The sequence below is a fragment of the Castor canadensis genome, chromosome 8 (genome assembly GCF_047511655.1).
Source record: "Castor canadensis chromosome 8, mCasCan1.hap1v2, whole genome shotgun sequence".
NCBI lineage: Eukaryota > Metazoa > Chordata > Mammalia > Rodentia > Castoridae > Castor > Castor canadensis.
Genome location: NC_133393.1, coordinates 2,351,797 through 2,377,560, shown reverse-complemented (window position 1 = coordinate 2,377,560; position 25,764 = coordinate 2,351,797). Strand labels below are relative to the sequence as shown.

General features: G+C 40.2%; 1 protein-coding gene and 1 non-coding gene across 3 annotated transcripts in view; both read left to right on the top strand.

Annotated features, from left to right (window-relative positions):
* The window catches only part of Bend6 (BEN domain containing 6), a 57,057-nt gene extending 32,128 nt beyond the window's left edge, over positions 1–24,929 (top strand). For both annotated transcript variants that reach the window (XM_074081867.1, XM_020160840.2), the window contains exons 3-7: positions 1,465–1,642; positions 7,775–7,989; positions 10,343–10,535; positions 11,864–11,999; positions 23,463–24,929. In XM_074081867.1, coding sequence (XP_073937968.1) covers positions 1,465–1,642; positions 7,775–7,989; positions 10,343–10,535; positions 11,864–11,991 — 714 coding nt within the window. In that variant the 3' untranslated portion in view covers positions 11,992–11,999; positions 23,463–24,929. The remainder of the gene's footprint in view (positions 1–1,464; positions 1,643–7,774; positions 7,990–10,342; positions 10,536–11,863; positions 12,000–23,462) is intronic.
* Positions 11,022–11,098, top strand: Trnaa-agc (transfer RNA alanine (anticodon AGC)). Its single transcript has one exon. It is a non-coding gene; the product is annotated as a tRNA-Ala (tRNA).
* Positions 24,930–25,764: the final 835 nt, after the last annotated feature.

Genomic DNA, 25,764 nt, shown 5'->3' with positions numbered 1-25,764 from the left:
CTAAGGACTAATTCATTACGGCTATAACTTATTTACAGTCACATCTGTGTAAATCCACCTACATGTCTCTAGCACAAGTCACCTACCCATCGTCCTGTCAAAAGGTGATTAGGTTGTTTTCAGATTTTCCGCATCACAAAGCACGTTGCTTTTGAAGACCTTGGGCTTACTTCCTTGTATACATACACTAAGTTTCTTTTACATAAAGATCCAGGAATCAATTTTAGGATCAGATGTTAGGTGAATATTAGACTTTGTATGGTAATATAATGCTTTCCAAAGTAGTATATCAGTTTTATGTCCACCAGGCACATAGAGGAAATGACAGTGGTTCATGTCTACTTTATGCTTAGCTTTGTCAAACTCCTTAATTCTTGCCCCAAATGATCTTTCACTGTGATCTTGATCTCCTTTGCCCTGATTGCTGGTGAGGTTGAAATCTCCATGGGTTCTTATCAGACTGTGTATTTTCTATTCCATAAAAGGCTTGTTCATGTTATTTACTCAGTTTTCTATTGGATTGGTGGGTTCGTTTTTCCTTCTGGATTTGAAGAAAAATATTTATCTTTCTCAGCTAACAATATTGGAAACATCGCCACTGGTTCTGTGTGTCTTTTGCCTTTAATGTTTTTTAATACATAAAAGTTCTCGATTTTGATTTATTCTTTTATTTTCTTCACAAAGATCTTGTACATCTTTTGTTATGCATTAATGACATCTATTCTTAAAACCAAACTTAAGCATAAATACAAAATAGGCTCTAGGGATTGGAAACTATCATGAAGAACTATAAAATTTATTTCCTGGAGATTTCAGAGGAACATTTTGTGGGAGTATAATATACATACAGAAGAGGGCACATATCAAAAATATACAGTTCGAGCTGGGCACTGGTGGCTCTCACATCTGTTTTCCTCATTGCTAGCAAAGCTGAGATTGGGAGGATCGTTGTTCCAGGCTATCCCAGGCAAATAGTTCATGAGACCCCATTTCCAAAATAACCACAGCAAAATGGGCTAGAGGTGTGGCTCAAGTGATAGAGTGCCTGCTTTGCAAGTGTGAAGCCCTGAGTTCAAACTCCAGTCCCACCCGAATACGTACATACATACATACACACAGTTTGATGAATTATCAGAAACTGAACACATCCATATCAAAAATCAGAAAATCACCAGCACCCCAAAAATCCCCCTTAGCTCCTCCCCCAACACTTATCCCTACAGGTCACTACGGCCCTGCCTTAGTGGCATCCCTTTGAACACTGTTACTAATTGTAGCTGGAATACAGAAACAGTAACTTCTTAAGTCTTCCTGCTTTATTAAGTGTCCTCCCTGGTGGAGGACAAAGCTGGGCTGCACAGTAGCAGGAATGGCTAAGTGGCATTAAGTCCCCTGGGCACACAGACCAGGGATAAGCCAAGACATGCTGTGAAGGTTCTTTGTCGTGCCTGCCTTGTGTTGTAGAGAGACCCGTACTCAGGAAACGCCTTTCTGCCCGGAGAGAGCTCCAGTGAGGACGAAGCGCCTTTGTCAGAACTGTCCAAGGAGGAGTTGTGTGCCAAGATAAAGAGCCTGAAAGAAAAACTGACAAACACCCGGAAAGAAAACAGCCGGCTTCGACAGTCTTTGGTCATGCTACAAGGTAAACTCAGAAAACTGGCATTTTGGAGGAGAGGGGAAATGTGTGATCAGTGAAGAGCACTGCCAATCAGCTGTCAAGAATGAAAAAGAACCAGTTTGGGTTAAAATACATATATACATGGAAATGTCGTCACAAGGAAACTCCCTGTGTAGCTATCTTAAACAAACAAAAGTGTCATTTTTTTTCTTTTGCAAAATCAGAGAACAGGAGGGGGGAACAGGTCCTGCCTGGGGAGGATTGGTACCAGTGGAAGGGGGGAGGGAGGGAAAGGATGAGGGGGGTGAATATGTGCAAATATTGTGTACAAATGTATGTAAATGGAAAAATGAGACCTGTGGAAACTATTCCAGGAATGGGTGGAGGGTGGATAAAGGAGAAAGATGGAGATGACAAATTCAAGTATGACATATTTGATACATTGTAAGAACTTTTGTAAACGCCACAATACACCCCTGCCTAGCACAACAATAAAATAAAAAGAATGAAAAAGAAAACCAGTACCTGAGAGAGCTCAAAATCACATTTTAAGAAAATCACTTGATTATAAAATTTAAATATGGATGCATCTAGTTTATTGCTCAAAAAATTTCCAGATTTTCCTACAAAGTACCAAATTTTGTATTCACTTAATAATGTTCAACAGATGTTTGTTGAGCAAATACTTGATGTAAGCTACTCGTTCATATGCTAGACCCCAGAGAGAAAAGACTAGAAATAGGCACATAGCCCTCATGACATGCTCTTCTTGCCGGCTTGGGGAGGCTCTGGAATACTGGCGTGTCGTAGTCCAGTATGGACCGTTTTCTGTTGGGAAAGTAACTGCCTTCCATCGGAGAAAGATCAGCTTGGCAAATTAGAAACCACTCAGCTCAGTTCCTTTTGGGAGGATCTATGTTGTATTTGAGTGTTTACTTTTTGAAAAATTAGTTTCCATTCCTAGTTAAGAACAATGCACGATTTTGTGCTGCTGACCAGTTAACAATTTTATCCTATGTTGGGTAAACTGTGCTATAAAACAGTAAATTCACAGAAATATTTGAAAATACATACCTCTGGCTGCTGTGCACAGAATGGGGACAAGTGGCACAAGAAAGAAGGTGAGGAAGAGCCACGAGAAACGTGTTACGTCATCAGGACTGACCTGGTAGCAGCCTGCCCCTGGACAACGTCTGGAAAGAAATAAAAAGGGCAGTTTCACAATATTTGGAGAAAGAAATGATAGGCAGAGTATGGTGGTGACTGAGGAGTTGATCACATGTTTTCCTAAGAATATTTATTAAAGACTTGCACTTGCTTGGCAGGTACTCCATCACTTAGCCACTCTACCAACACTTTTAGGCTTCAGTTATTTTCCAGATAGGGTCTCATGTTTTTGCCCAGGGTCAGCCTCGGACTGTGATCCTCCTACTTAGGCTGGGATGCCAAGTGTACAAACTCAGCTTACTTGTTGAGATGGGGTCTCACCAACTTTTTGCCTGGGCTGACCTGAGGTCCATTAAAAATACATAGTTTCAAAAATAAAAAAACAATAAAGTTTCACCTACACACAAAATTTTTAAATTGGAAAGCAGATATGAGGTGACTGGCTTAATCTATTGAGATGGGGTCTTGTGAATATTTTTTTGCTGTTGTTGCCCTGGGCTGGCCTGGAGCCACAATCATCCTGATCTCAGTCTCCCTTGTAGCTGGGATAACAGGTGTGCACTGTGCCCAGTCATTGATTGAAATAGGCCCTTGTGGACTTTTTGCCCATGGTGCCTCAAACCAGGATCCTCCCCATCTCTGCCTCCTGAGTAACTAGGATTACAGGTGTGAGCCACTAGTGCCTGGCTAGTTAAAATTATTAGTAATTTTCTGATATACCAGAAATTGCCAGTATTTTCCTAAAAGAGAGAAAAGAGAATCTATTCACATTCATTGCAAACAGCTATAAATACAGACTAATTACCATAGAAAAATGTGTGGGATACGTGAAGAAAAATATAAAAGTGAGAAATACATAAACCTAAGTAAATGTAGAGATATACACTCCTAGAAGGGAAGAAAAAATGCCCCAATCGATAGCTAACCGTTTGCCTACATTCCCAATCAAAATATCTATGATCATTTTGTTTAAATAATTAACCAAATTTATTCTTATATTAACCAAAATAATAAACAGGCAAGATTAATTAAGAATGTTCTGAGACAGAATCTGTGAGAAATCCATCAACAATTAAGTTTTATAACAACTAAATTTTATAGAGCACGTGCTGTATGCCAGACTCTGCTCAGAGCGGCTTACCTGTCACCCAGGTGAGTAACTTTATTTTTTCCATTTTAGAGGTTAAGAAACAGATGTAGAGAGGTTATAGAAGAGATGTCACAGATAGCTTCTTATCCAGATATTAACATGACTTGCTAATGCCCTCGAACAGGGAAAAGTCTGCAACTGACATATTGAAAGCAATATTAATGATTTTGAAGTGAAAAAGACCCAGGTAAATGATGACAACAGACAGATATTACTACATGTTTGTTTTAATGTCTCACTTGCCAGTTTTCGTACTTGCAAACAAAATTTGGGGAGGTTAAAAGTCTAATACAGTGCAGCGGTATGCAAAGGAAGTCAGGGTTTATACAACTGATACTAAATAAGAGATTGTTTAATTAATTTAGATTAGGACTTAATGCTTTAGAAAAGAAGTAGGAAACTAAAAGAAGAATTAGAAATGTATTTTGTGGTCAAATCTATGAAGCTTTTGAAGGGCTAAAGAAGATTCAGCCCAAATGCCAGATAGTCCCAAAAATGTCATGTTCCCCTTTTCTAGGAAGTTTATGGAAAGCGATTTTTTAAACACTTAATCAATATTATGGTTAAATATTGTCAGCAATAGCAAAAAAAGTAATATCATAAATTTCTTAACACTATTCGCTGAATAGGTCTAGAAACAAGAACTCTATAGCAAAGAGAATTTCTAGCACCTGATTACGAGCCTGCATCTTATTTCCCACTAACAGGATTGAAGTTTCTTGGCTTTAGTCTTGCTTCCAGAAGACCAGAGTAAGCACACCACGTGCCACTTGCCAGGATCTCAGAACAGTAAACACATCTTGTCATACCAGAAAGCAAGAAAGTTTAGCAAGGCAACAATGTGGATATCTGAACTAGAAGAGCTTCCCACTGGTCAAAGATGAAACAGTTTGAGCATCAAAAAGAATGATAACCACAAAACATAGAAACATTGTGTATGTTTAAATGCATGAGTTCAGAATGGCATTCAAAAAAGAAAAAACCAATTCATTACTTTGAAAACTGGAAAGTGCAGATCAAAAGATGGAAGTATTTATTCTGCTCTTACTGTATGACACGAGCCTCCGAGCAACCAAATGTTGATGAGAGGAAGTTTCTGTTCATGGACAAATTCCAGCTAATAGATAGAGAAGAATATTACCATTTGTCAACCCCAAGTAATATGACGAATCTAAGCAGTGATCCTTGGTGGCTGCTAATATCATAAAAAAAAACCAACAAAAAAAAACTAACCATGCATGAAATCCCCCCTGATGGAAATTACAATTCCTCTGGATGCCGACCAAGCCTTTAAATCTAACCACCAATCTACATCAACTACAAAGAACAGAAACATGTTACATACCATCTTAGACGTAAAATCAGCAAAATCCAGACTGTGAGAAACCATTCACGACATATGTCCTTAGTGGATCCTGATCCAAACAGTGCTGAAAAGGAAAATGCAGCCGAACCAGAGAAATTTGAACATTTACTAGGCTTCTTAATGACATTAAGAAGTATTGTTAATTATATCTAGCTGTGGCAGTGATGCTAGTTATTTTTGTAAATTGATCATCTTTTACAAGTTCATACAAAAATATTTACAGGTAATAAAACAAATGCAGTAATATTGTTGGACATTGGTCACACACTAAGGGAAGAACATGCACGGAGGAATAGGGAAAGTGAAGGAAACCTAAAACTTAAATGTGGTTGATGTGCTCACTGTAGAGGAGCTATTAAAATAATCTTAAACGGGCCGAGGCCACAATGGGAAGGGGACTAGGAAGTAGTGAAAAGGTCTGGTAGAGATGAACCAATGTGGATTGTAATACACAAGTGCATGGAAGCAGCTCTAGGAATCTCTCTGCATAGCTATCTTTACCTCAAGCTAGCAAAAATGCTATGTCTTTCTTATTATCTCCTATGTTTTCTTTTCAACAAAATCGGAGAACAAGAGGGTGGGGGAGGGTGAAGGGGGGCCAAACGATGCATACACATGTGAGTAAATGTAAAAATGATAAAATAAAAAGAAATATTTAGAGGTAAGAAGAAATTAGATGCAGTATAGACAGAACAAGATTGACTGTGAATAGAAACTAGGGAATTTTACTATTTTTGTTTGTGTGTAAAATTTTCCATTTAAAAAATTATCTATTTCTCCAAGGGAAAAGAGCTTATTTGAAAAAAAAGATGCTTAAGTATTTAATTCAGTTCAATGATGAATGATTTTGAGCATAAAATAAATGGAAATTTCACTAAGAAAATACTAATACTTTAAAATAGACACTAAAACTGCACACACTTTTACATTATTTTATTTTTAAACATGTTTTGCAGTGGTGAGGATCGAACCCAGGGTCTTGCATACATGGAAAGTGCTTTAACACTGAGCCACATATCCCAGCCTCATGAATAGATTTTGAGACAGGGTCTCCCGATGTTGCCAGGTGTGTCTCGAACTCTTACACTTAAGGGATTCTCCTGTCTCAGCCTCCAAGTGGCAGGGACTACAGAAGCATGCTGACACACACAGATTTTTACATGTGCCTTTAAAATGTGGTAAAAAGAAATGTTAAACACTCAGAAAAGTATTTCCAACTGTGTTCCTTGGGAGTTTGTCACTATGCTCAAATATCTGAAAGAAACCACCTAAAGGAGGAATCTGGCTCATGGTTTCAGAGGATTCAGTTCACGGTCTGCTGGCTCTGCTGTTTCTAGGCCATGGTGAGAGAGAACATCATGGTGGAAGAACAGGAAGGAGCAAGGTTGCTCCTCTCATGGTGGCCAGGAAGTGGAGAGAGGCAGAGGAGGGCGCAGGGACAAAACATAACCCCAAGAACTACTTCTTCCAAGTGGCCCCCCCCAGGAGCCTCCACCACCTCTCAACAACGCCATCAAATAATGACTCCATCGCGTATTCATGCACTGATGAGGGCACAGCCCTCCAAGTCCAATCGTTTCCCAGCTTGGGACCAAACCTTTAACACATGAACCGGTGGGTGTCATGTCATATCCTAACCAAACAGCAACGTAAAACGAGTGAACACTTAAGATGCTTAATACAGAAAGCTAACACATGGAGCGCCAGCCATTCTCGTAAGTACTTTACAAAAACCGTGTAAGTGCTTACAAAATAACAAGTAGTAGTGTCCCATGGTCTACTAAATAATTTTTAAAAAGGAATTCAAATAATCAAAAAACAAATATATATGCATATATATCTTCACGATAATTAAATAGTTGCAACTTAAATTATACTAACATTTAAAATTACATTTTACTAGTTTGATAGAATTTGCACCCCTGGCAAACCATACACAAATGTCAAAAGAAATTTATTTTAATCCAATGCCCAATTAGGGACTCTTTCCATTCTTGGCACTTACACTGGTCTAATACGAACTTCTAGAAGTTGATTGATAATAGAAACAGTAATGTCTCTAAACAAGAAAATCAGCTTTTTTTGTGGCACTGGGATTTGAACTCAGGGCCTTGTGCTTGCTAGGCAGGTGCTCTACCACTTGAACTACTTGAAGTTAGTTCCCAGCTCATGGAACTAACTTTTTCAAAGTAATGCATATGCATTTAAATATAATAGCCAAATGTTTAAAAGTTCATTTTTATTATTCAGCAATTATTAAATTTTTAATTAACATTAAATTTAATTTAATAATAAATTAGTACTAAAATTGATTTAATTAATATTAAAAAGTAAATAAATTTGCTCTCCCCATTAGAGCCTCGGAAGCCATTAGCACGGCTAGTGTCTCACAGGGTTCTGTGCGCACGACCTAAACACATGGAGAAGTACCTGTCGTTAACATGTCTGCAAACACCTCTGTCTTCCATTTTAGTGCTGCCGCAGGCGGTTGCCCAGTTTGAGGAATTGGTCGGTATGGCTGAGACCCTGCTGAAGAGTGGAGGCACCATGTCCACATCTGCGTCCACCCTCTGGAGAGCCACAAACAACTCCTCCCCAGACTCCTTTGCCTCCACGTGCAGCAACTCCAACTCCAGCTCACCCATCTCCTTGAAGGCCGGGGAGGAGCTCCCTGGGGATGAGAAGCAGGTCAGTGAACACCTGCCTGGTTCTCTGGAACACAGGGAAACACAAAGCCCATTGTCCTGTCAAACAACTTTTAGGCAAGTTCAGGTCCTAGCCATTAACTTCCTATTGCACAGAACGAGTTAATATTTGTGAAATAAATACCAAGTTTAGAAAACTAGTGCAAAATTGTGGACAAAGATGAAGTTCACTTTTGGGTTCTTTCTCTCTTTTTCTTTTTGTATGGTACTGGAGTTTGAACTCAGGGCTTGGTACTTGCTAGGCGGATGCCTACCATTCGACTTACACCTCCAGTCCCCCCCTTTTTCTGGTTATTTTGGGGATAAGGTCTCACTTTTTACCCAGGTCAGCCTGGACCCCAATCTTCCCCATTTCAGCCTCTCAAGTAGCTAGGGTTACTACTACTTGGGAGCCACCAGTGCCTGGCTAGAGAAGTTTTTAGACTGTAAGATCTTAAACCTATGCATTAAGGGTTATAACTTTTATATCATTAAGACAAGGTAAGCCTCAGTCTCTGCATATTCCTTTGCTCTTCTCTCTTTTCAATCAAAAGTCAGAGTGAACAACATTGAAATGCATCTGTGTAGGAACAAGACATGACGAAACACACTGAAAACGTGAAGAATGCAGGGTAAGGGGCAAAGGGGAAAGAAGAGTAGTAGAGGGTTAGACTAGTTAAAGTACAATGCTTTTCCAGATTAAATACCGAGGCAAAACCCTCACTGAACAAGGAACAGGCACTTAAACCATGAAGGACAGGAATGTAAACCAGGTGGGGCTCCGAGTGGCTCGCTCCTGTAATCCTCGCTGCTCCAGAGGCAGAGATCAGGGTTGAGGGTCAAAGCCAGCCCAGCAATAGTTCTCAAGACCCTATCTTGAAAATACTCAACACAAAAAACGGGGCTGGTGGAGTGGCTTAACTGACAAGAGTGCCTGCTTGGCAATCATAAGGCCTGAGTTCAGATCCTGGTGTGATGAGCGGGGAGAGGATGTAAATCAGGTCATGTTTAGGGGAGGGCACGAGCAGGAGAGGGGTAAATGAAGAGGGCAAAGGAGGCTGAATATGGTCAATGTATTGTGTGTACACACATGAATATGGAACATCGAAACCAGGTGAGGTCATTTTAAGAAGGGGGAGAGGAAGAAGGGAATAATGGAGGGATGAACCAAACCAGGGTACAATATATGTGTATATGGAAAAGTCACAACAGAAGCCCTGTATAACTATCAGATACTAATAAAACATTTTTTTAAAAGTCAGAAGCTAAAAAGATAAGACTTTTTTTAAAATCATGTATCAGTCTTAGAAAATATGCCTTCGTAAATCATAATTAGGGGATGTGTAGCTCAAGTGCTAGAGCACCTGCCCAGCAAGCACAAAGCCCTGGATTCAAACCCCAGTATGCAAAAACAAAAAACAAAACAACCCCCCTGCAACAAATGTGATAATTAAGTGCTACCATCTAATATTCGGAATATTTGAAACTTCCTATGCCAGTTTCCTACCGCTAGGTACCAGATTACCACAAGTTTGTGATTTCAAGGAACAAGAGTTAATAATTTCAGAGTTGTGTGGGTCAGGAGTCAGATGCCATCTCACTGGCCTGACGTCAAGATGCCAGCAGGTGTACTCCTTCCTGGAGGCTCTAAGGGAACCCCGTCCTGCTTGTTTAGGTGTTGTGGAATTCGGTTTCTTGCAGTTGTAGAGCTGAATTTCCCGTGTTCTTGCTGGCTATATCCTGAAGGCCATTCCCACTCCTACAGCAATGACATCCCTTGGTTCACAGCCCACTTCTGCCAACACCAAAGCCAGTCAAACTGGTCCAGTCCTTCCCACTCTCCAAGGCTTTCCTCCTCTCTCTCTTTCTGGCATCCTTCTGCCTTCCTCTTCTGCTGTTAAGGACTCGTGTGTAGATTGGGGACACCTGGTGATGCAGGGCTATCTCCCATCTCAAGTACTTCAGCCACATCTACCGCATTGCTTTTGCCCTGTGACGGAGCTTATTCACAGGAACCAGGGATACAGAGGTGGGCACCTTCAGAGCCGTTATTCTGCCAGCCATGCTTAGAAGAAAGTGTTATGGATAGAACCTGTCCCTAGCACACTACTTAGGATTACAGGATGAGCATTTGCAGATACCCTGGAAATAATACCTCACAAATACTGAGAATTATCACAAAGGTTACATTTCACGCTAACCCCTGGAATGTAAAATATTTGTAAAAAATAATCAATCACCGTAAAGAATGTTACATTGTTCTCTGGTAGGCCGGCACTCAATTAGAAATATATACGTCTCCAGAGGTCATTTTTCTTTTTCTAATTTCAATTATTCTTTCTTTTTTTGATTTTTAGTTCAAGATCGAAAAATGGCAGATAGCCCGTTGCAATAAGAGCAAGCCTCAGAAGTTTATCAATGACTTAATGCAAGTTCTGTACTCCAGTGAGTACATGGCCACACACAGCCTGACCGGCGCCAAGTCCTCCACGTCAAGGGACAAAGCGGTAAAACCAGCTATGAATCAGAATGAAGTTCAAGAAATCATAGGTGATAATTCCATGTGCATTTGAAATGAAGTTGTCGGTCAGGGTCAACTCATTCTTTCATGGCCTTTTTTGAAATGAAGTTGTCGGTCAGGGTCAACTCATTCTTTCATGGCCTTTTTTGTCAAACTTATTTTTCTGTGAAAGAAAGATTTTAGATTGCACTAGTGCTCTCATGAAATATGGGAAGACTTGTAGAAAAGCTGATTACAATTGTTATTAAAATAAAAGCGAAGTTTAGACTGGGTGCGATGGCTTACACCTGTAATCCCAGCTACTTGGGTGGCAGAAATCAGGAGAATCAAGATTTGAGGCCAGCCTGGGCAAAAGTTGTTGAGACCACATTTCAACCAACAAGACAGGTGTGGTGGCACACATTATAATCCCAGATACATGGGGGCGTAGGTAGGATGAATGAGGTCTGGGGTAGGTTCTGTTGTCAAAAATGCAAGACCTTATTGGGCAAATAAATAAAGCAAAACTAAAAAAGGGCTGGGGGCATGGCTCAAGTGGTAGAGCATCTGCCTAGCAAACAGGAGGCCCTGAGTTCAAACCTCAGTGCAGCCAAAAATAAGACTAAAGCTTATATGACTGAAAATTCATAGCTTCAGAAAATAAAACATTTTAAAGTAAAATTTTGACAGTAAAATTCTTGTTTTCTCTTTCTTATCTTAGTCATATCCCTCATCTTTTACTCTAGAAAGAGATTAATTTGACTATCCTGTTTTTGGTTTTTAAGTTAGTAAACCTCCTTCAGTATAATTGTCTAGATCATCCAGTTACTTCTTTTTTTGCAAATAATCCAAAAAATTAAGAGATTCTCAGAACCCAAGCTGTATGCATGCCATTTTTTAGTTGTAAAAATGATCATTTGGGGGTTGGGGGCATGGCTCAAGTGGTAGAGCACCTGCCTGGCAAGCACAAGGTCCTGAGTTTAAACCCAAGTATTGCCAAAAGAAGGAAAATGGTCATTCAGAATTCAGCTGTTTCAATTGATGTAAGGGATGGATGAAAACAAATCCATAATATTTAGAGGAAGACACTGAGAGTTCCAAGCCAGTAGTGAAGCTGAGTGTCACCACACAAAACAGAAGTGTGCTGTGAATTTACAATTTTGCTATCTTTTGTCTTACTGTGAAAAACCTGCTTATACACTCATCTATTTAGCTATCTCCCGGGAGTGTGGGAGACTTTTGGAAAATGGACAAAAAGTATGATGTAGACCGATGTCTTACTTGAAGATGCAAAAGGCTCGTAAGTGTTTGCGTGTGTGGCCTCTGTCCTTCACAGAAGTGACAAAGTGCTTTCGTGTGTGACTGTTGTTCTTCACAGGAGTGACAAAGCAGCTTTTTCCCAGCGCAGACGACGTTTCTATCCGGAGAATGATAGGGCAAAAGCTCAACAACTGCACCAAGAAGCCAAATCTGAGCAAAAGCCTCAGCGCTCAGGATGTTAAGTAGATGTCCAGGTAAGTTGTGCAGGCGCTGGTCGTCCTCTCCCCAGGCCAGGACGCGTGGCTGCATCTGTGAAACACATTTTCCCAATACCAGAGAGCACTAGAGCCCACCAAGGGCTGATGGGTGCCCTGGGGGCGGTGATGAGGCCGGGAAGGGGATTTAGATTTGGGAACTGCTGAGGGTTTCCTTTCCCAGCACCTCTCAGCTAGGTCGATGCCTGCCATTGCACCCGTGTGCACCAGACTCCTCAAAATCAGCAGTAAGAACATAGCGTTCCCCAGATGTGTTTTACTGAGGCAGGTCCTTTCACACAGCATGGGATAACCTGGGGTGGGGGAGACAAAGCAGGGATACAAGACTATTTAAGAGTGCTTCTCCAGAACAGAGGGGACTCAGAGCCTTGGGAAGTCTGAGAGGCATCCACGAGCTAGAACCTGCAACTATGAACAGTGGCTTCCATGTAAACAGACTACTTGCTGAAGTGTGAAGGGCTTGCCCCACCACCCCCTGCAGCTTCACGTGGGTGGATCAGTTGTGTGAGTTCAATGGGGATTTTAACAACAGTCAGGCCTCACCCCAGGTGGATTTGCCAAGTGCAATTTTGTTCCCTTTAGTGGCCCAGTGTCTCTCTCTATGGTTTCGATCTGGAGACCTATCTGTTAAAGGCTTAGTCTCCAGCTTGGTGCTTTAGTTGGGGGTGGAAACTCTAAGGGGCGGGGCCTTGTGGGAGGTCACCCCCCTTCCCCTCTTACTGCCATGACTTGAGCATGACATGTCTCCCTGTCACAGCCCCAAAAAGCAACAGGGCCAATCAACCACGGGCTGGAACATCCAAAATTGTGAGCTCCAACAAACTATTTCTCTTCAGAAGTTGATTATCGCCTATATTTCTTTAAGTAATGGGAAACTAACACACTCTTCATCATTTTGATGGAAAATATGTGAAAAAATATTTTCATGAGCCAGGCACCAGTGCTAATACCTATAATCCCAGCTACACAGGAGGCAGAGATCAGGGGGACCAAAATTCAAAGCCAGCCCTGGCAAATAGTTCTTGAGACCCTATCTCAAAATTACCCAACACAGTAAAGGACTGGCAGAGTGGCTCGAGTGGTAGAGGGCCTGCCTAGCGGGCGTGAGGCCCGAGTTCAAACCCTATTACCACTAAAAAAGAAAAAAAAAAGGTATTTTCATTGATTTATTGATCTGGAGAGGTATATAGGTGACACATGAAGATAAGGCCATATATCCTCTTTTTTTCCCCTTTTGTGGTGCTGGGGACTCACTGCTACTACCACATCTGGTTTCACTTATGTTTTCTTTACTCCTATTTTTTTTTGACAGTACTGAGGATTGAACCCAGGGCTTTGCACAAGCATTCTACCACTGACCAATATCCCCAGCCTCTACTTCTCTTTCACCTGTTCTCTACCTAACTCTAGCTATCTTTAATCTTCATTTCTCCTGACCATGTCTTAAGTGAAACACGGAGCTATGTGTAGTACTTAACGGTCTCTACCACCTACCCATCACTGCCACCCTGTCCCCCTCCAGGACCTTTAGCTATGGTTATGCAGCTCAATCCAGCTCTGATGAGAGTCCACAAGTCTCTCTTCCTTAAAAACATGCTCCTTATAGCAGTGAGTGTCTGTCTCTTGGCTCACACAAACTACTATACTGACTTAGAGAGTTACAGAAGATAAGGATATTTGTGTCCGTTTTCTCCCTAAGTATTAAATTTCAGTTGATTGTGGATTGCTTCACTGAGATAATTGCTTAAGTGTGCCCTTAGAACATCTCACTTTGACACGAGGCTACCCAGTTTTCTGAGAGTATAATGACCAAGTACCTTCTGGATGCTACGTGACCAGTCATACGGCTATCTTTTAGAGCACATTATTATATTTCTGAGCTCCAAAAAGCATGTTACTATCCTATATCTACCAAGCACAGGCACACAAGATATTCCTGACTGTATCAGTAAGCAGGCAGGGCGCTGAAAAAATGAGCGTTAAAAGAATTTCGTGTCAGTTTTCCTCGTCCTTGCCAGCAGTAGTGTCATTAAATCATCTGGCTGTGGCAGGAAGTAAAATTGAAACAAAGGACAAACTTTTTGTCCTGAACACAATATGTTCTTAAACCTGAGCCTTGCTTTGTACTTTGCTTACACTAGAAATGTGTTTATTTTGAATTCAAAGTGGAGATTAGCACCACAATGGAAGTTTTGTTTAATATCAAATGCAAATATCTTTCATTTGAGGTATAACTAAATTCAAATTATGCCCAAAGGACTGAGGAAAATACAGTGTTGGAAAAGATGGGCTCACATAAAACCAGACACAGCACCATCTCCTGGACTGCTCTGAGATATTCAACTCATAGGACTCTATAAGGTGACAGCTACTCAGCAAACCATATCTTGCCCCATCCTGCCTGACCACAAAAGTATTCTTTGGGAAAATAACTTCCCTAGCTTGATTTTCAGCAAAACAATACGTACTGCAAACCATAGAAGTGTCTACAGTTCTGTGACATCCACGAAGCCCAGGAGCCTCTGCCATTGTCCCTGTGGTAAGCTGTCACTTAGGTAGACTGAGGCTGCCACTGTTGGCTTAGATTTGAAAGGACAACCACTTTCCACCTAAAGCTCATTTCTGTGAGGGTAAAAGCTGGATTCTGTCCTTCTCTCTTCATTTTATTTTTAGTCTAGTCTTTCATATTCCCGTAACTGCCCACAGCTGTCACTTGTCAAGAGCTCAGTGTTACAGATCTTCATGGCCTTTCTCTAGTTGTTATTTTCTTAGAGGAACTGAAGAAAAATTTATTTACTTAAAGAATTGTGCAATATTAGGGCATCACCTCTACATCATCCCACTAAGGGATCAAACAGCTTTGTCCTGAAATTTTCTCTTTTTTTTTTTTTTAATTTTTATTTTATTCATATCTCTTGAAATTTTCAAAGCTGCCTCAGCATGCATCCTTTCTAACATAATATTACATATGCATATATTAAAACTTGGTTAAAAAGATCAACTTGGTGATGATCTAACACAGTGTTGCTCAAACCCAAGACAGGGAGGTTACTTTGCCCCATCCGGGGACATTTGGAAAAACCTGGAGATAGTTTGGGTTGTCACTACTGCCATCTAGTGGACTAAGGCCAGGGATGCTACTAAACACCCTAAAATTGATCAGAAAGGCCCCACAGCAAATAATTACCCAGCCCAAAGTATCATCAGTTCTGAGGTTGAGAAGCCCTGGTCTAATATGATCCCTTATTTTAGAGATAATGAGACTCAAGCCTAAGTGTGCCAAGGTCAGATGATCAGCAACTAATGGTCAACACAGTTGGCTATTCCAGTTCTTGGGATTTTACTTTGTATTAGTCAAGCCGTATTAGGTTATTTTCGGATGCTGTAAGAAAATGCCCTAGAGTGACTAAAGCGCAAAGGAGAGGTTTATTTAGCTCAGTTCTGAAGGCTGAGAACGCAGGATCAGGCAGCTCCTTCTGTTCAGCCTCTGCTAAGGGGCTGGAGGAGGGTGGCATCACAATGACAAGAAAATGTGCAAAAGAAATGTCATAAAGGTGGAAGCCAGAGGGATTCCAGGTCAGGCTTGCACTTGGGTGACAACAAGGAATCAACTGGGGGTCCTGAGAGAACTGTGTGGATCCCTCCTGGCGGTAATACACCACTGACCTAACCACCGTCCTACCTCTGAAGATGCCAGCACCTGAACATCAGACTGAAGACCAACCCTCCAGCACATGAAGCCCAGGACTCAACTTATGTAGAAACAATAGCATTTGGTTCTCTAGACAAACAGAACCAATGAGAGAGAGAGAGAGAGAGAGAGAGAGAGAGACAGACTGATTTCAAGAAACTGGCTCGTGCAATTGTGGGGCCTGGCAAATCTGAAAAGAGAAGGGCAGGCTGGAGACCAAGGCAGAATTGCTGCTGGAGTCTTTTTTTATTTTATTTTATTGTTTTATTTTTTATTATTCATATGTGCATACAAGGCTTGGGTCATTTCTCCCCCCTGCCCCCACCCCCTCCCTTACCACCCACTCCGCCCCCTCCCTCTCCCCCCACCCCCTCAATACCCAGCAGAAACTATTTTGCCCTTATCTCTAATTTTGTTGTAGAGAGAGTATAAGCAATAATAGGAAGGAACAAGGGTTTTTGCTGGTTGAGATAAGGATAGCTATATAGGGCATTGACTCACATTGATTTCCTGTGCGTGGGTGTTACCTTCTAGGTTAATTCTTTTTGATCTCACCTTTTCTCTAGTTCCTGGTCCCCTTCTCCTATTGGCCTCAGTTGATTTAAAGTATCTGCTTTAGTTTCTCTGCTTTGAGGGCAACAAATGCTGTCTAGTTTTTTAGATGTTTTACCTATCCTCATACCTCACTTTATCATGTGATCAAAGTCCAGTCCCTTTGTTGTGTTTGCCCTTGATCTAATGTCCACATATGAGGGAGAACATACGATTTTTGGTCTTTTGGGCCAGGCTCACCTCACTCAGAATGATCTTCTCCAATTCCATCCATTTACCAGCGAATGATAACATTTCGTTCTTCTTCATGGCTGCATAAAATTCCATTGTGTATAGATACCACATTTTCTTAATCCATTCGTCAGTGGTGGGGCATCTTGGCTGTTTCCATAACTTGGCTATTGTGAATAGTGCCGCAATAAACATGGGTGTGCAGGTGCCTCTGGAGTAACCTGTGTCACAGTCTTTTGGGTATATCCCCAAGAGTGGTATTGCTGGATCAAATGGTAGATCAATGTCTAGCTTTTTAAGTAGCCTCCAAATGTTTTTCCAGAGTGGTTGTACTAGTTTACATTCCCACCAGCAGTGTAAGAGGGTTCCTTTTTCCCCGAATCCTCACCAACACCTGTTGTTGGTGGTGTTGCTGATGATGGCTATTCTAACAGGGGTGAGGTGGAATCTTAGTGTGGTTTTAATTTGCATTTCCTTTATTGCTAGAGATGGTGAGCATTTTTTCATGTGTTTTTTGGCCATTTGAATTTCTTCTTTTGAGAAAGTTCTGTTTAGTTCACTTGCCTATTTGTTTATTGGTTCATTAGTTTTGGGAGAATTTAGTTTTTTAAGTTCCCTATATATTCTGGTTATCAGTCCTTTGTGTAGCTGGCAAATATTTTCTCCCACTCTGTGGGTGTTCTCTTCAGTTCAGAGACCATTTCTTTTGTTGTGCAGAAGCTTTTTAGTTTTATGAAGAACCATTTGTCCATACTTTCTCTTAGTTGCTGAGCTGCTGGGGTTCCATTGAGGAAGTCCTTGCCTATACCTATTACTTCCAGAGTGTTTCCTGCTCGTTCCTCTACCAACTTTAGAGTTTGGGGTCTGATAGTAAGGTCCTTGATCCATTTTGAGTTGATACTAGTACAGGGTGATAAACATGGGTCTGGCTTTAGTATTTTGCAGACAGATAACCACTTTTCCCAACAACATTTGTTGAAGAGGTTGTCTTTTCTCCATTGTATATGTTTAGCACCTTTGTCAAAAATAAGGTGGGCATAGCTGTGTGGATTCATATCCAGGTTCTCTTTTCTGTTCCACTGGTTTTCATGTCTGTTTTTGTGCCAGTACCATGCTGTTTTTATTGCTACTGCTTTGTAATGTAGTTTGAAGTCAGGTATTGTGATACCTCCTGCATTGTTCTTTTTGCTGAGTATTGCCTTGGCTATTCATGGTCTCTTGTGTTTCCAAATGAATTTTAGGGTAGATTTTTCAATCTCTGTGATGAATGTCATCGGGATTTTGATGGGAATTGCATTAAACATGTAGATTGCTTTTGGTAGTATAGCCATTTTTACTATGTTGATTCTACCAATCCATGAGCACGGGAGATCTCTCCACCTTCTATAGTCTTCCTCGATCTATTTCTTCAGGGGTTTGTAGTTCCCCTTGTAGAGTTCTTTCACATCCTTTGTTAAATTTACTCCTAGGTACTTGATTTTTTTTGAGGCTATTGTAAATGGAATTGTTTTCATATATTCTTTCTCAGTTTGTTCGTTATTGGTGTATAGAAAAGCTAATGACTTTTGTAAGTTCACTTTGTATCCTGCCACCTTACTATAGCTATTGATGGTATCTAGGAGTTTTTGGGTAGAGTTTTTTGGTCTTTAAGGTATAGGATCATATCATCTGCAAATAGGGATAGTTTAACAGTTTCTTTACCTATTTGTATTCTTTTTATTTCTTCTTCTTGCCTAATTGCTCTGGCTAGGAATTCCAGTACTATGTTGAATAGAAGTGGGGATAGTGGGCACCCTTGTCTCATTCCTTATTTTAGGAGAAGTGGTTTAAGTTTTTCACCATTAACTATGATATTGACTGTAGGTTTGTCATACATAGCCTTTACAATGTTGAGGTACTTTCCTTCTATTCTTAGTTTTCTTAGCGCTTTTATCATGAAGTGGTGTTGGATCTTGTCAAAGGCTTTTTCTGCATCTATTGAGATAATCAAGTGGTTTTTGTCTTTGCTTCTATTAACGTGCTGTATTACATTTATATATTTACATATGTTGAACTACCCCTGCATCCCTGGAATGAAGCCCACTTGGTCATGGTGGATGACTTTTCTGACGTATTGTTGAATTTGCTATTATTTTATTTAGGATTGTTGCATCGATGTTCATTAAGGAGATTGGTTTATAGTTCTCCTTTTTGGGATGAGTATAATACTGGCTTCATAGGATGAGTTAGGCAGTGTTCCTTCCCTTTCTATTTCGTGGAACAGTTTAAGGAGGGTTGGTATCAGTTCTTCTTTAAAGATCTGATAGAATTCAGCAGAGAATCCATCAGGTCCTGGACTTTTCTTTTTTGGGAGACTCTTGATTGCTGCTTCAATTTCATTTTGTGTTATAGATCTATTCAGGTGATTAATTTCCTCTTGGTTCAATTTGGATGGTCATAGTATCTAGAAATCTGTCCATTTCTTCAAGATTTTCAAATGTATTTGAATATAGGTTCTCAAAGTAGTCTCTGATGATTTCCTGGATTTCTGTGGTGTTTGTTGCTGTCTCTGTTTTTACATTTCTGATTTTACTGATTTGGGTTTTTTCTCTCCTCATTTTAGTCAGGTTTGCCATGGTTTGTCAATCTTATTTTTTCAAAGAACCTACTTTTTGTTTCATTAATTCTTTGTATGGTTTTTTTTTGGTTTCTATTTCATTGATTTCAGCTCTTATTTTTATTATTTCTCTCCTATTTGTTTTGGGATTTGCTTGTTCTTGTTTTTCTAGGAGTTTGAGATGTATCATTAAGTCATTGATTTGAGATCTTTCTGTCCTTTTAATATATGCACTCATGGCTATAAACTTTCCTCTCAGGACTGCCTTTGCTGTGTCCCATAGGTTCTGGTAGGTCGTGTTTTCATTTTCATTAACTTCCAGGAAACTTTAGCTTCCAACTGTTTGCATGTTTTCTACTGTTGTTTTTGTTGTTGAGTTCTAGTTTTAATGCATTGTGATCAGATAGAATGTGTGGGATTATTTCTGTTTTCTTATATTTGCTGAGGCTTGCTTTGTACCCTAAGATATGATCAATTTTGGAGAAGGTTCCGTGGGCTGCTGAGAAGAATGTATATTGTGCAGGAGTTGGATGAAATGTTCTGTAGACATTGGCTAGGTCCATTTGATGTGTGGTGTGATTTAGGTCTAGGATTTCTTTATTGATTTTTTTTGTTTGGATGACCTATCTACTGGTGATAGGGGGGTATTAAAGTCTCCCACTACCATTGTGTTGGAGTTTATATATGTTTGTAGGTCCCTCAGAGTATGTTTGATGAAATTGGGTGCATTGACGTTGGGTGCATATAGGTTGATAATTGTTTTTCCTTTTCATGAATTTCCTCTTTTATTAGTATGGAATGTCCTTCTTTATCTCATTTGATCAATGTAGGTTTGAAGTCTACTTTGTTTGAGATAAGTATTGCTACTCCTGCCTGTTTTGGGGGACCATTGGCTTGGTAAATCTTCTTCCAGACTTTCACCCTAAGCCAGTGCTTGTTTCTGTCAATGTGATGGGTCTCCTGTAAGAAACAAATTGTTGGATCTTCCTTTTTAATCCGGTTTGTCAAACAGTGTCTTTTGATGGGGGGATTAAGTCCATTAACATTCAGTGTTAGTATTTATAGGTATGTGGTGATTCCTGTCATGTAGTTGTCTTTGTTAAAGGTTTGATTGTGTGCAGCTGAATCAATGTTACTCTCTACTTTCTTCCCCTTTCTTCTACTGTGGTTTGGTACTGCCTGCCCTTTCATAGTTTTGTATGCTTTCACTTTCTGTGTGCAGAATCCCTTGCAGAATCTTTTGTAGTGGTGGCTTTGTGGTCACATATTGTTTTAGTGTCTGCTTATCATGGAAGACTTTTATTGCTCCATCAATTTTGAATGATAGTTTTGCTGGGTAGAGTATCCTGGGGTTAAAATTATTTTCATTCAGTGCCCAAAGACCTCACCCCATGCTCTTCTTGCTTTTAAGGTTTCCATTGAGAAATCTGCTGTGATTTTGTTGGGTTTACTTTTGTATGTTGTTTTTTCTCTCTTACAGCCTTCAATATTCTTTCTCTATTCTTGTGCTTCTTGTTTTAATGATAATATGTTGTGGGATAGTTCTATTTTGGTCAAGTCTGTTTGGTGTCCTGGGGGCTTTCTGTACCTGAATGGGCACAGTTTTTTCTAGATTTGGGAAATTTTCTGTTATTATTTTGTTGAATATATTCAGAATTCCTTTTGCTTGCACCTCTTCTCCTTCTTCAATGCTCACGAGTCTCAGGTTTGGTCTTTTGATGGAGTCAGGAAGTTTTTGCATATTCCTTTCACTGGTCTTGAGTTGTCTGACTAATATTCTTCAGTTTTTCCTTTAATTTCCATTTTGTCTTCACGTACTGAGATTCTGTCTTCTGCTTGTTCTAGTCTCCTGGAGTGACCTTCCATTTTGTTTTGTATTTCTGTTTCATTCTTTTTTCTGAGGTTTTCCATATCATGGGTCACTTCCTCTTTAATATTGTCAATTTTCTTCCTGAGTTCATTTATCTTTCTATTTATGGTGTTCTCTGTTTCACTTTGGTGTTTATTTAGGGCTTCTATGGTTTCTTTTATTTGCTCTTGTGCTTTTTCATATTCTTTATTTTTGTTGTCTGGGAATTTCTTGAGTGCCTCCTGTACATTTTGGTTTACCACGTCTAGTATCATCTCTATGAAATTCTCATCGATTACTTGCAGAATATTTTCTTTCAGAGTGTTCTTGTGGGCATTGTTGGATGCCTTGGTATAGTTTATCTTTGCTTAGTTGGAGTCTGAATCTGGTTCTCGGTTTTCTTCATTTCCCTCCAGTGCCTGTACTAATTTATTTTTGTGGGGCGAATGGTTTCCATTCCTTTTCCATCTTCCCATCATTCCACTTGGTGATGTTACTGTCCCTGTTCTGTGTGTAATTTGGTATTAGCTAGCTTACAATAATTAAAGTAAATAGATCTAGAATGAAAGTGTAAGAAGTAAAAGAAAGAAAAGAAAGAACAGGAAAAAAAAAAGAAATCAACAGGGAGAGATGGTACTAACCAACAGTGAACTAAACAAGCATTTAGAGAGAAAGAGAAAAAAGAAAAAGAGAAAAAAAATCCAGGTTCAGGAACAATGAAATTTCAGTCTTAGTGGTTCTGGTGTTGCTCCTTCAGCATCCTGTCCTGGTGTTGGTATTTAAGCAGTAGCTCTGTTGTAGTCTCGCCAGGTGGTTGGGTCAGGAGGCATTTTTGTGAATCGCTATCTGCCCTATTTCAGGCAGCAGCTCATCTCCCATCTACTGCCAGCAGTCTACTGTTGCAGGCTTTGTTTACTAAATGCTCCCATGGAGACAGCTCCTTGCCCTCCCCCCTTCCCCAGTGCACTCAGAGCACCCTGCCTCCACTGCTGGGTGTCCTTTTCAGTTGCTTATTTATTATTCAGGTTGTTTTCCCTTTTTGCAGGGCGGGGGTCAGTCTGTCTAGGGGGCTATGCTGGTTTATCCCCGGGGTGGCTGTGAGAGTACCTCGTGCCGCTTATTTGCTCACCTGTTGGCCTGCGTCTCCCAGGCAGGTTTGGAGCTGGTGTTGGCAGTGCAGGAGTCCTCGTGGTTTCTCAGCGCAACGTGGTGTGGAGAATCTTTGTGTGGGCTGGGGGTTTGGGTCTCAGGGTTGTGCTTCTTCTTGGTGGTTTTTTTGTGCCAAGTGTGGCTCCAGCATCTCAGCAAGATTTTTGATTTATGGAGCTCATGCTATCTGCTTCCTCCCTCTAGTCTCCATCTTGGATCCTCCCTCCCATGTCTGGCTTTTTACCCTCCTTTTTCTTTTTTTGTGGGACTGGGGTTTGAATTCAGGGCTTCACAGTTGCAAGGCAGGCATGCTACTGCTTGAGCAGTAGAGCTCTGGTTATTTTGGAGATGGGCTTTTTGTGAACTATTTTCTTAGTCTGGCCTCAACCCACAATCCTCTGGACCTCAGCCTCCATGTTGCTAGGATTGTAGGCATGACTACCAGCACCCTGCTACCCTATTTTTTTTAATTGCCTCTCATTTGACAAAAATCATGTAACAACCTTTTGTATAGAAGGAATAGCGTTAGACTGTCCTCTAACACATTTGATGGAAAAAGTGCTTTTTAGTTTTCTTTTTGAATGTTTACAAAGGTCTCTTTAACATTCTTAACTTCATTACTAATATCATGTAATTTTGGGGATTTTGTCAAATTTCGGGAAACCTCTATTGAGTTTCAAGTTTTCTATGGAGTGACTGCTCTTAAATAGTCTCTGAACTTACCATATTCCAAGTGTCCCTAGAAGATCCCCTGAACTGAGATGGCAGCAGTAAAGCAACTACACAAAAGGAGATGGCAAGACACATAAAAGCACCCCAGTGAATTCTCAGTAAGATCACAGACGTGCCTGCTGCCACTCCCTGGTTGCATTAGGAAGAGTGATCATTACGTGTGGGCAGTTGAAGTAGAAAGACACAGCAGCCCTAACTGATAACGGCTGGAATGTCTTGTTTTTGCAAACTTAATATGGTCATATGCTGTTTATGATGTTTGGGTGAATGCACAACAGTGATGATCCCATAAGCTTATAATGAAGATGACAAGTTCCTAGTGATGTAGTCATCGTAACACATGGTGTCTTTGTGGTGATGCTGTGTAAACAAACCTGCCAAGCTGCCAGTTGTATAAAACAAACATGTACAGTTATGTACAGTGCATACTACTTGATGATCCATGACTATGTGACTGACTTCTGTCCCTACTATGCAATAGTTTTTTGATTGTTAGCACGCACTCCTACTGGAAATAAAGTTTACTGGAAATGAAGTTTACTGTAAAGCAGTGTAGCATGTTACAGCAGCAGAGCCTCATGCTTCTGCTTAGTCTGCCTCTTCTGTGCACTACTTTTTTCTTGTGTTTGATGTCATATTTAGAATCTTCAGTTCTAACACTGGACCATACAGGACGATCTGTATACTCCCTGGCAGTGAGCACAGACACCTGTGTGGTGACAGGTGTAGCATCGTGGGCTCTCCCGCTGAGCAACAGCCTTGCTGAAGAAGCTGCATATAGATCCACCTCAAATACCAGTGGTGCATCAAACCAGAGACTTTCCACCAGTCAAAGAAGCATGCGGTGTGATTTCTTTGGAAGTGCACATTACTGTATCCCCGAATACTCTTCTGTACAGGACAGTCAGAACACTTGTCCTCCCAAAAACCTTTAGCCCCCAGATCAGTCATTGCCCTGAGCAAACCTTGCGCATTTATGTGCCAGTCACTCCCCATTGTCACCCTCGGGTCTTTAGCATGAGTACATCTTTGGAAAAGTAAGTGTGAAATAGTCAATGTCTTCAAACATGAGATCAGGGAAATAGGATTACCGGATTATTCTGTTCTCTCCAAATGTATAACACAGGGAGAGCAGAAGAGCCAAGAATACCAAGACCTTTTTCATATTAAACTATGCTACCAAACTCCTAAAAAACAAATAAATCTAAATTTTGGGTGTGGTAAAACAGCATGTTAATTGTCAGAATAATCCTTGTTTCACAGACTTGATTCTAACTTTTCATTGTCCAAAATATACTAATCACAGATGTATAATATAAAACATTAATATCACCTAAAACACCATGTATAAGATATAGCATACCTTGGGCACTTGTGGCCCATGTCTGTAATCCTAGCTACTTGGGAAGCTGAGATCAAGGTTTGAGGCCACCCTAGGCAAATAGTTTGTGAGATTCCCTCTAAAATAACCAGAGCAGCTGGTAGAGTGGCTCAAACGGAAAGAATGCCTGCCTAGCAAGCATAAAGCCCTGAGTTCAAACCTCAGTGCCATCAAAAACAAACAACAATGACAAACACACAAAAATAAAATAAACAGAAAAATGGATTGGAGGTGTGGCTTAAGTGGTAGAGGTCCCTCTCTGCAAGTGCAAAGTCCTGAGTTTAAACTCCAGTCCTACCCTCCCCCCAAAAAAGATATATTATATGCATTTGGTCAGTTATATTGCTACACCACTCAGTTTTAACTGTTTTATTTTCATGGTAGTAGAAGAAAAGTAAATTGAAAAACAAAAACAATATGGGTTTGATAATCACACAAAAAGATGAATGCCATTTTGTAACTCACCAAAAGATAAAACCTTCTTCAAAAGCTTCTCATGTGACCACTGTGCAACATGGAGCCATGCTCCTTCAATGCACAAGGTCATGTTTAAACGGGGAAAAGAAGATACCCTAATCGTTACAAAGCTCAGTGTTAGGGACCCAGGGGACATTCCATAAACACTGCTTGATAACAATGTGGCTGTACAAGTAAATGTTCTTGCAAAATAACTTATGTGACATTTACTATTTTAATTACATAAAATAAACTCCATTGGAAAGAGATAAGGCCTTGTTTTTTTCTTAACATACAATGTTCAGGTATAATTTTTTTTCTAGCTTCTTCACTCACACACTGAGGCATTGCCATTACACCTAACTCAGGCTAGTTTGTTGAGAAGGAGCTGTGCTAAGGCAGGATGTGTAGACATTGGCCAAGATGGTAAATACAACTAACAATTTTACTGGAAAACAATAATCTTACAAAGATTCATGCTATTTCCTTAAAAAAAAAACTACTTGGTAAGGTAATTTCACTTCACTTACTAAAAGAAAGAGAAATTGCCTTTGCAAAACTTAACTGTATTATTAAGCTGGAAATCGTATGGTCTTTCCTTAAAGTATATTGAAATATTTTGATATCATTATGGGTAACAGAATGAAGGCATTTTTCATTCAGCTTTGTAGATCAGTCCAAAATGAATTCCAAAATAAGAAAAACCAATGGCTGGGAGTATAGTTCAAAGGACAGAGTTGTTGTAGACATAAGGCCCTGGGTTCAAATCCCCAGTAGTGCCAAAAATCAAAAAGCCCACAAGTATGAAATAAGAAAACAACAAAACTGAATAGAGTCCCAGAGAGTCATTGAAGAACATGCATGTGTGTATATATTCACATGTGTACGAATTTGGGATATGGTTAAAGTAGAACCTTGAGTAAGTTTGGAAAGATTTATTCAATAAATGATAGTGAGATAATTGGTAAATTGTCTCTCTGCTCATTCCCACTGCAAACTATTTTCCTTTTTATGTTTCTCTGTGTATTCCACATTCCACATGCCCCATTTTCCATTCTCCTTCCACGGGAAGGAGATTCTAAATTTGAAACTAGATCACCAAAATGC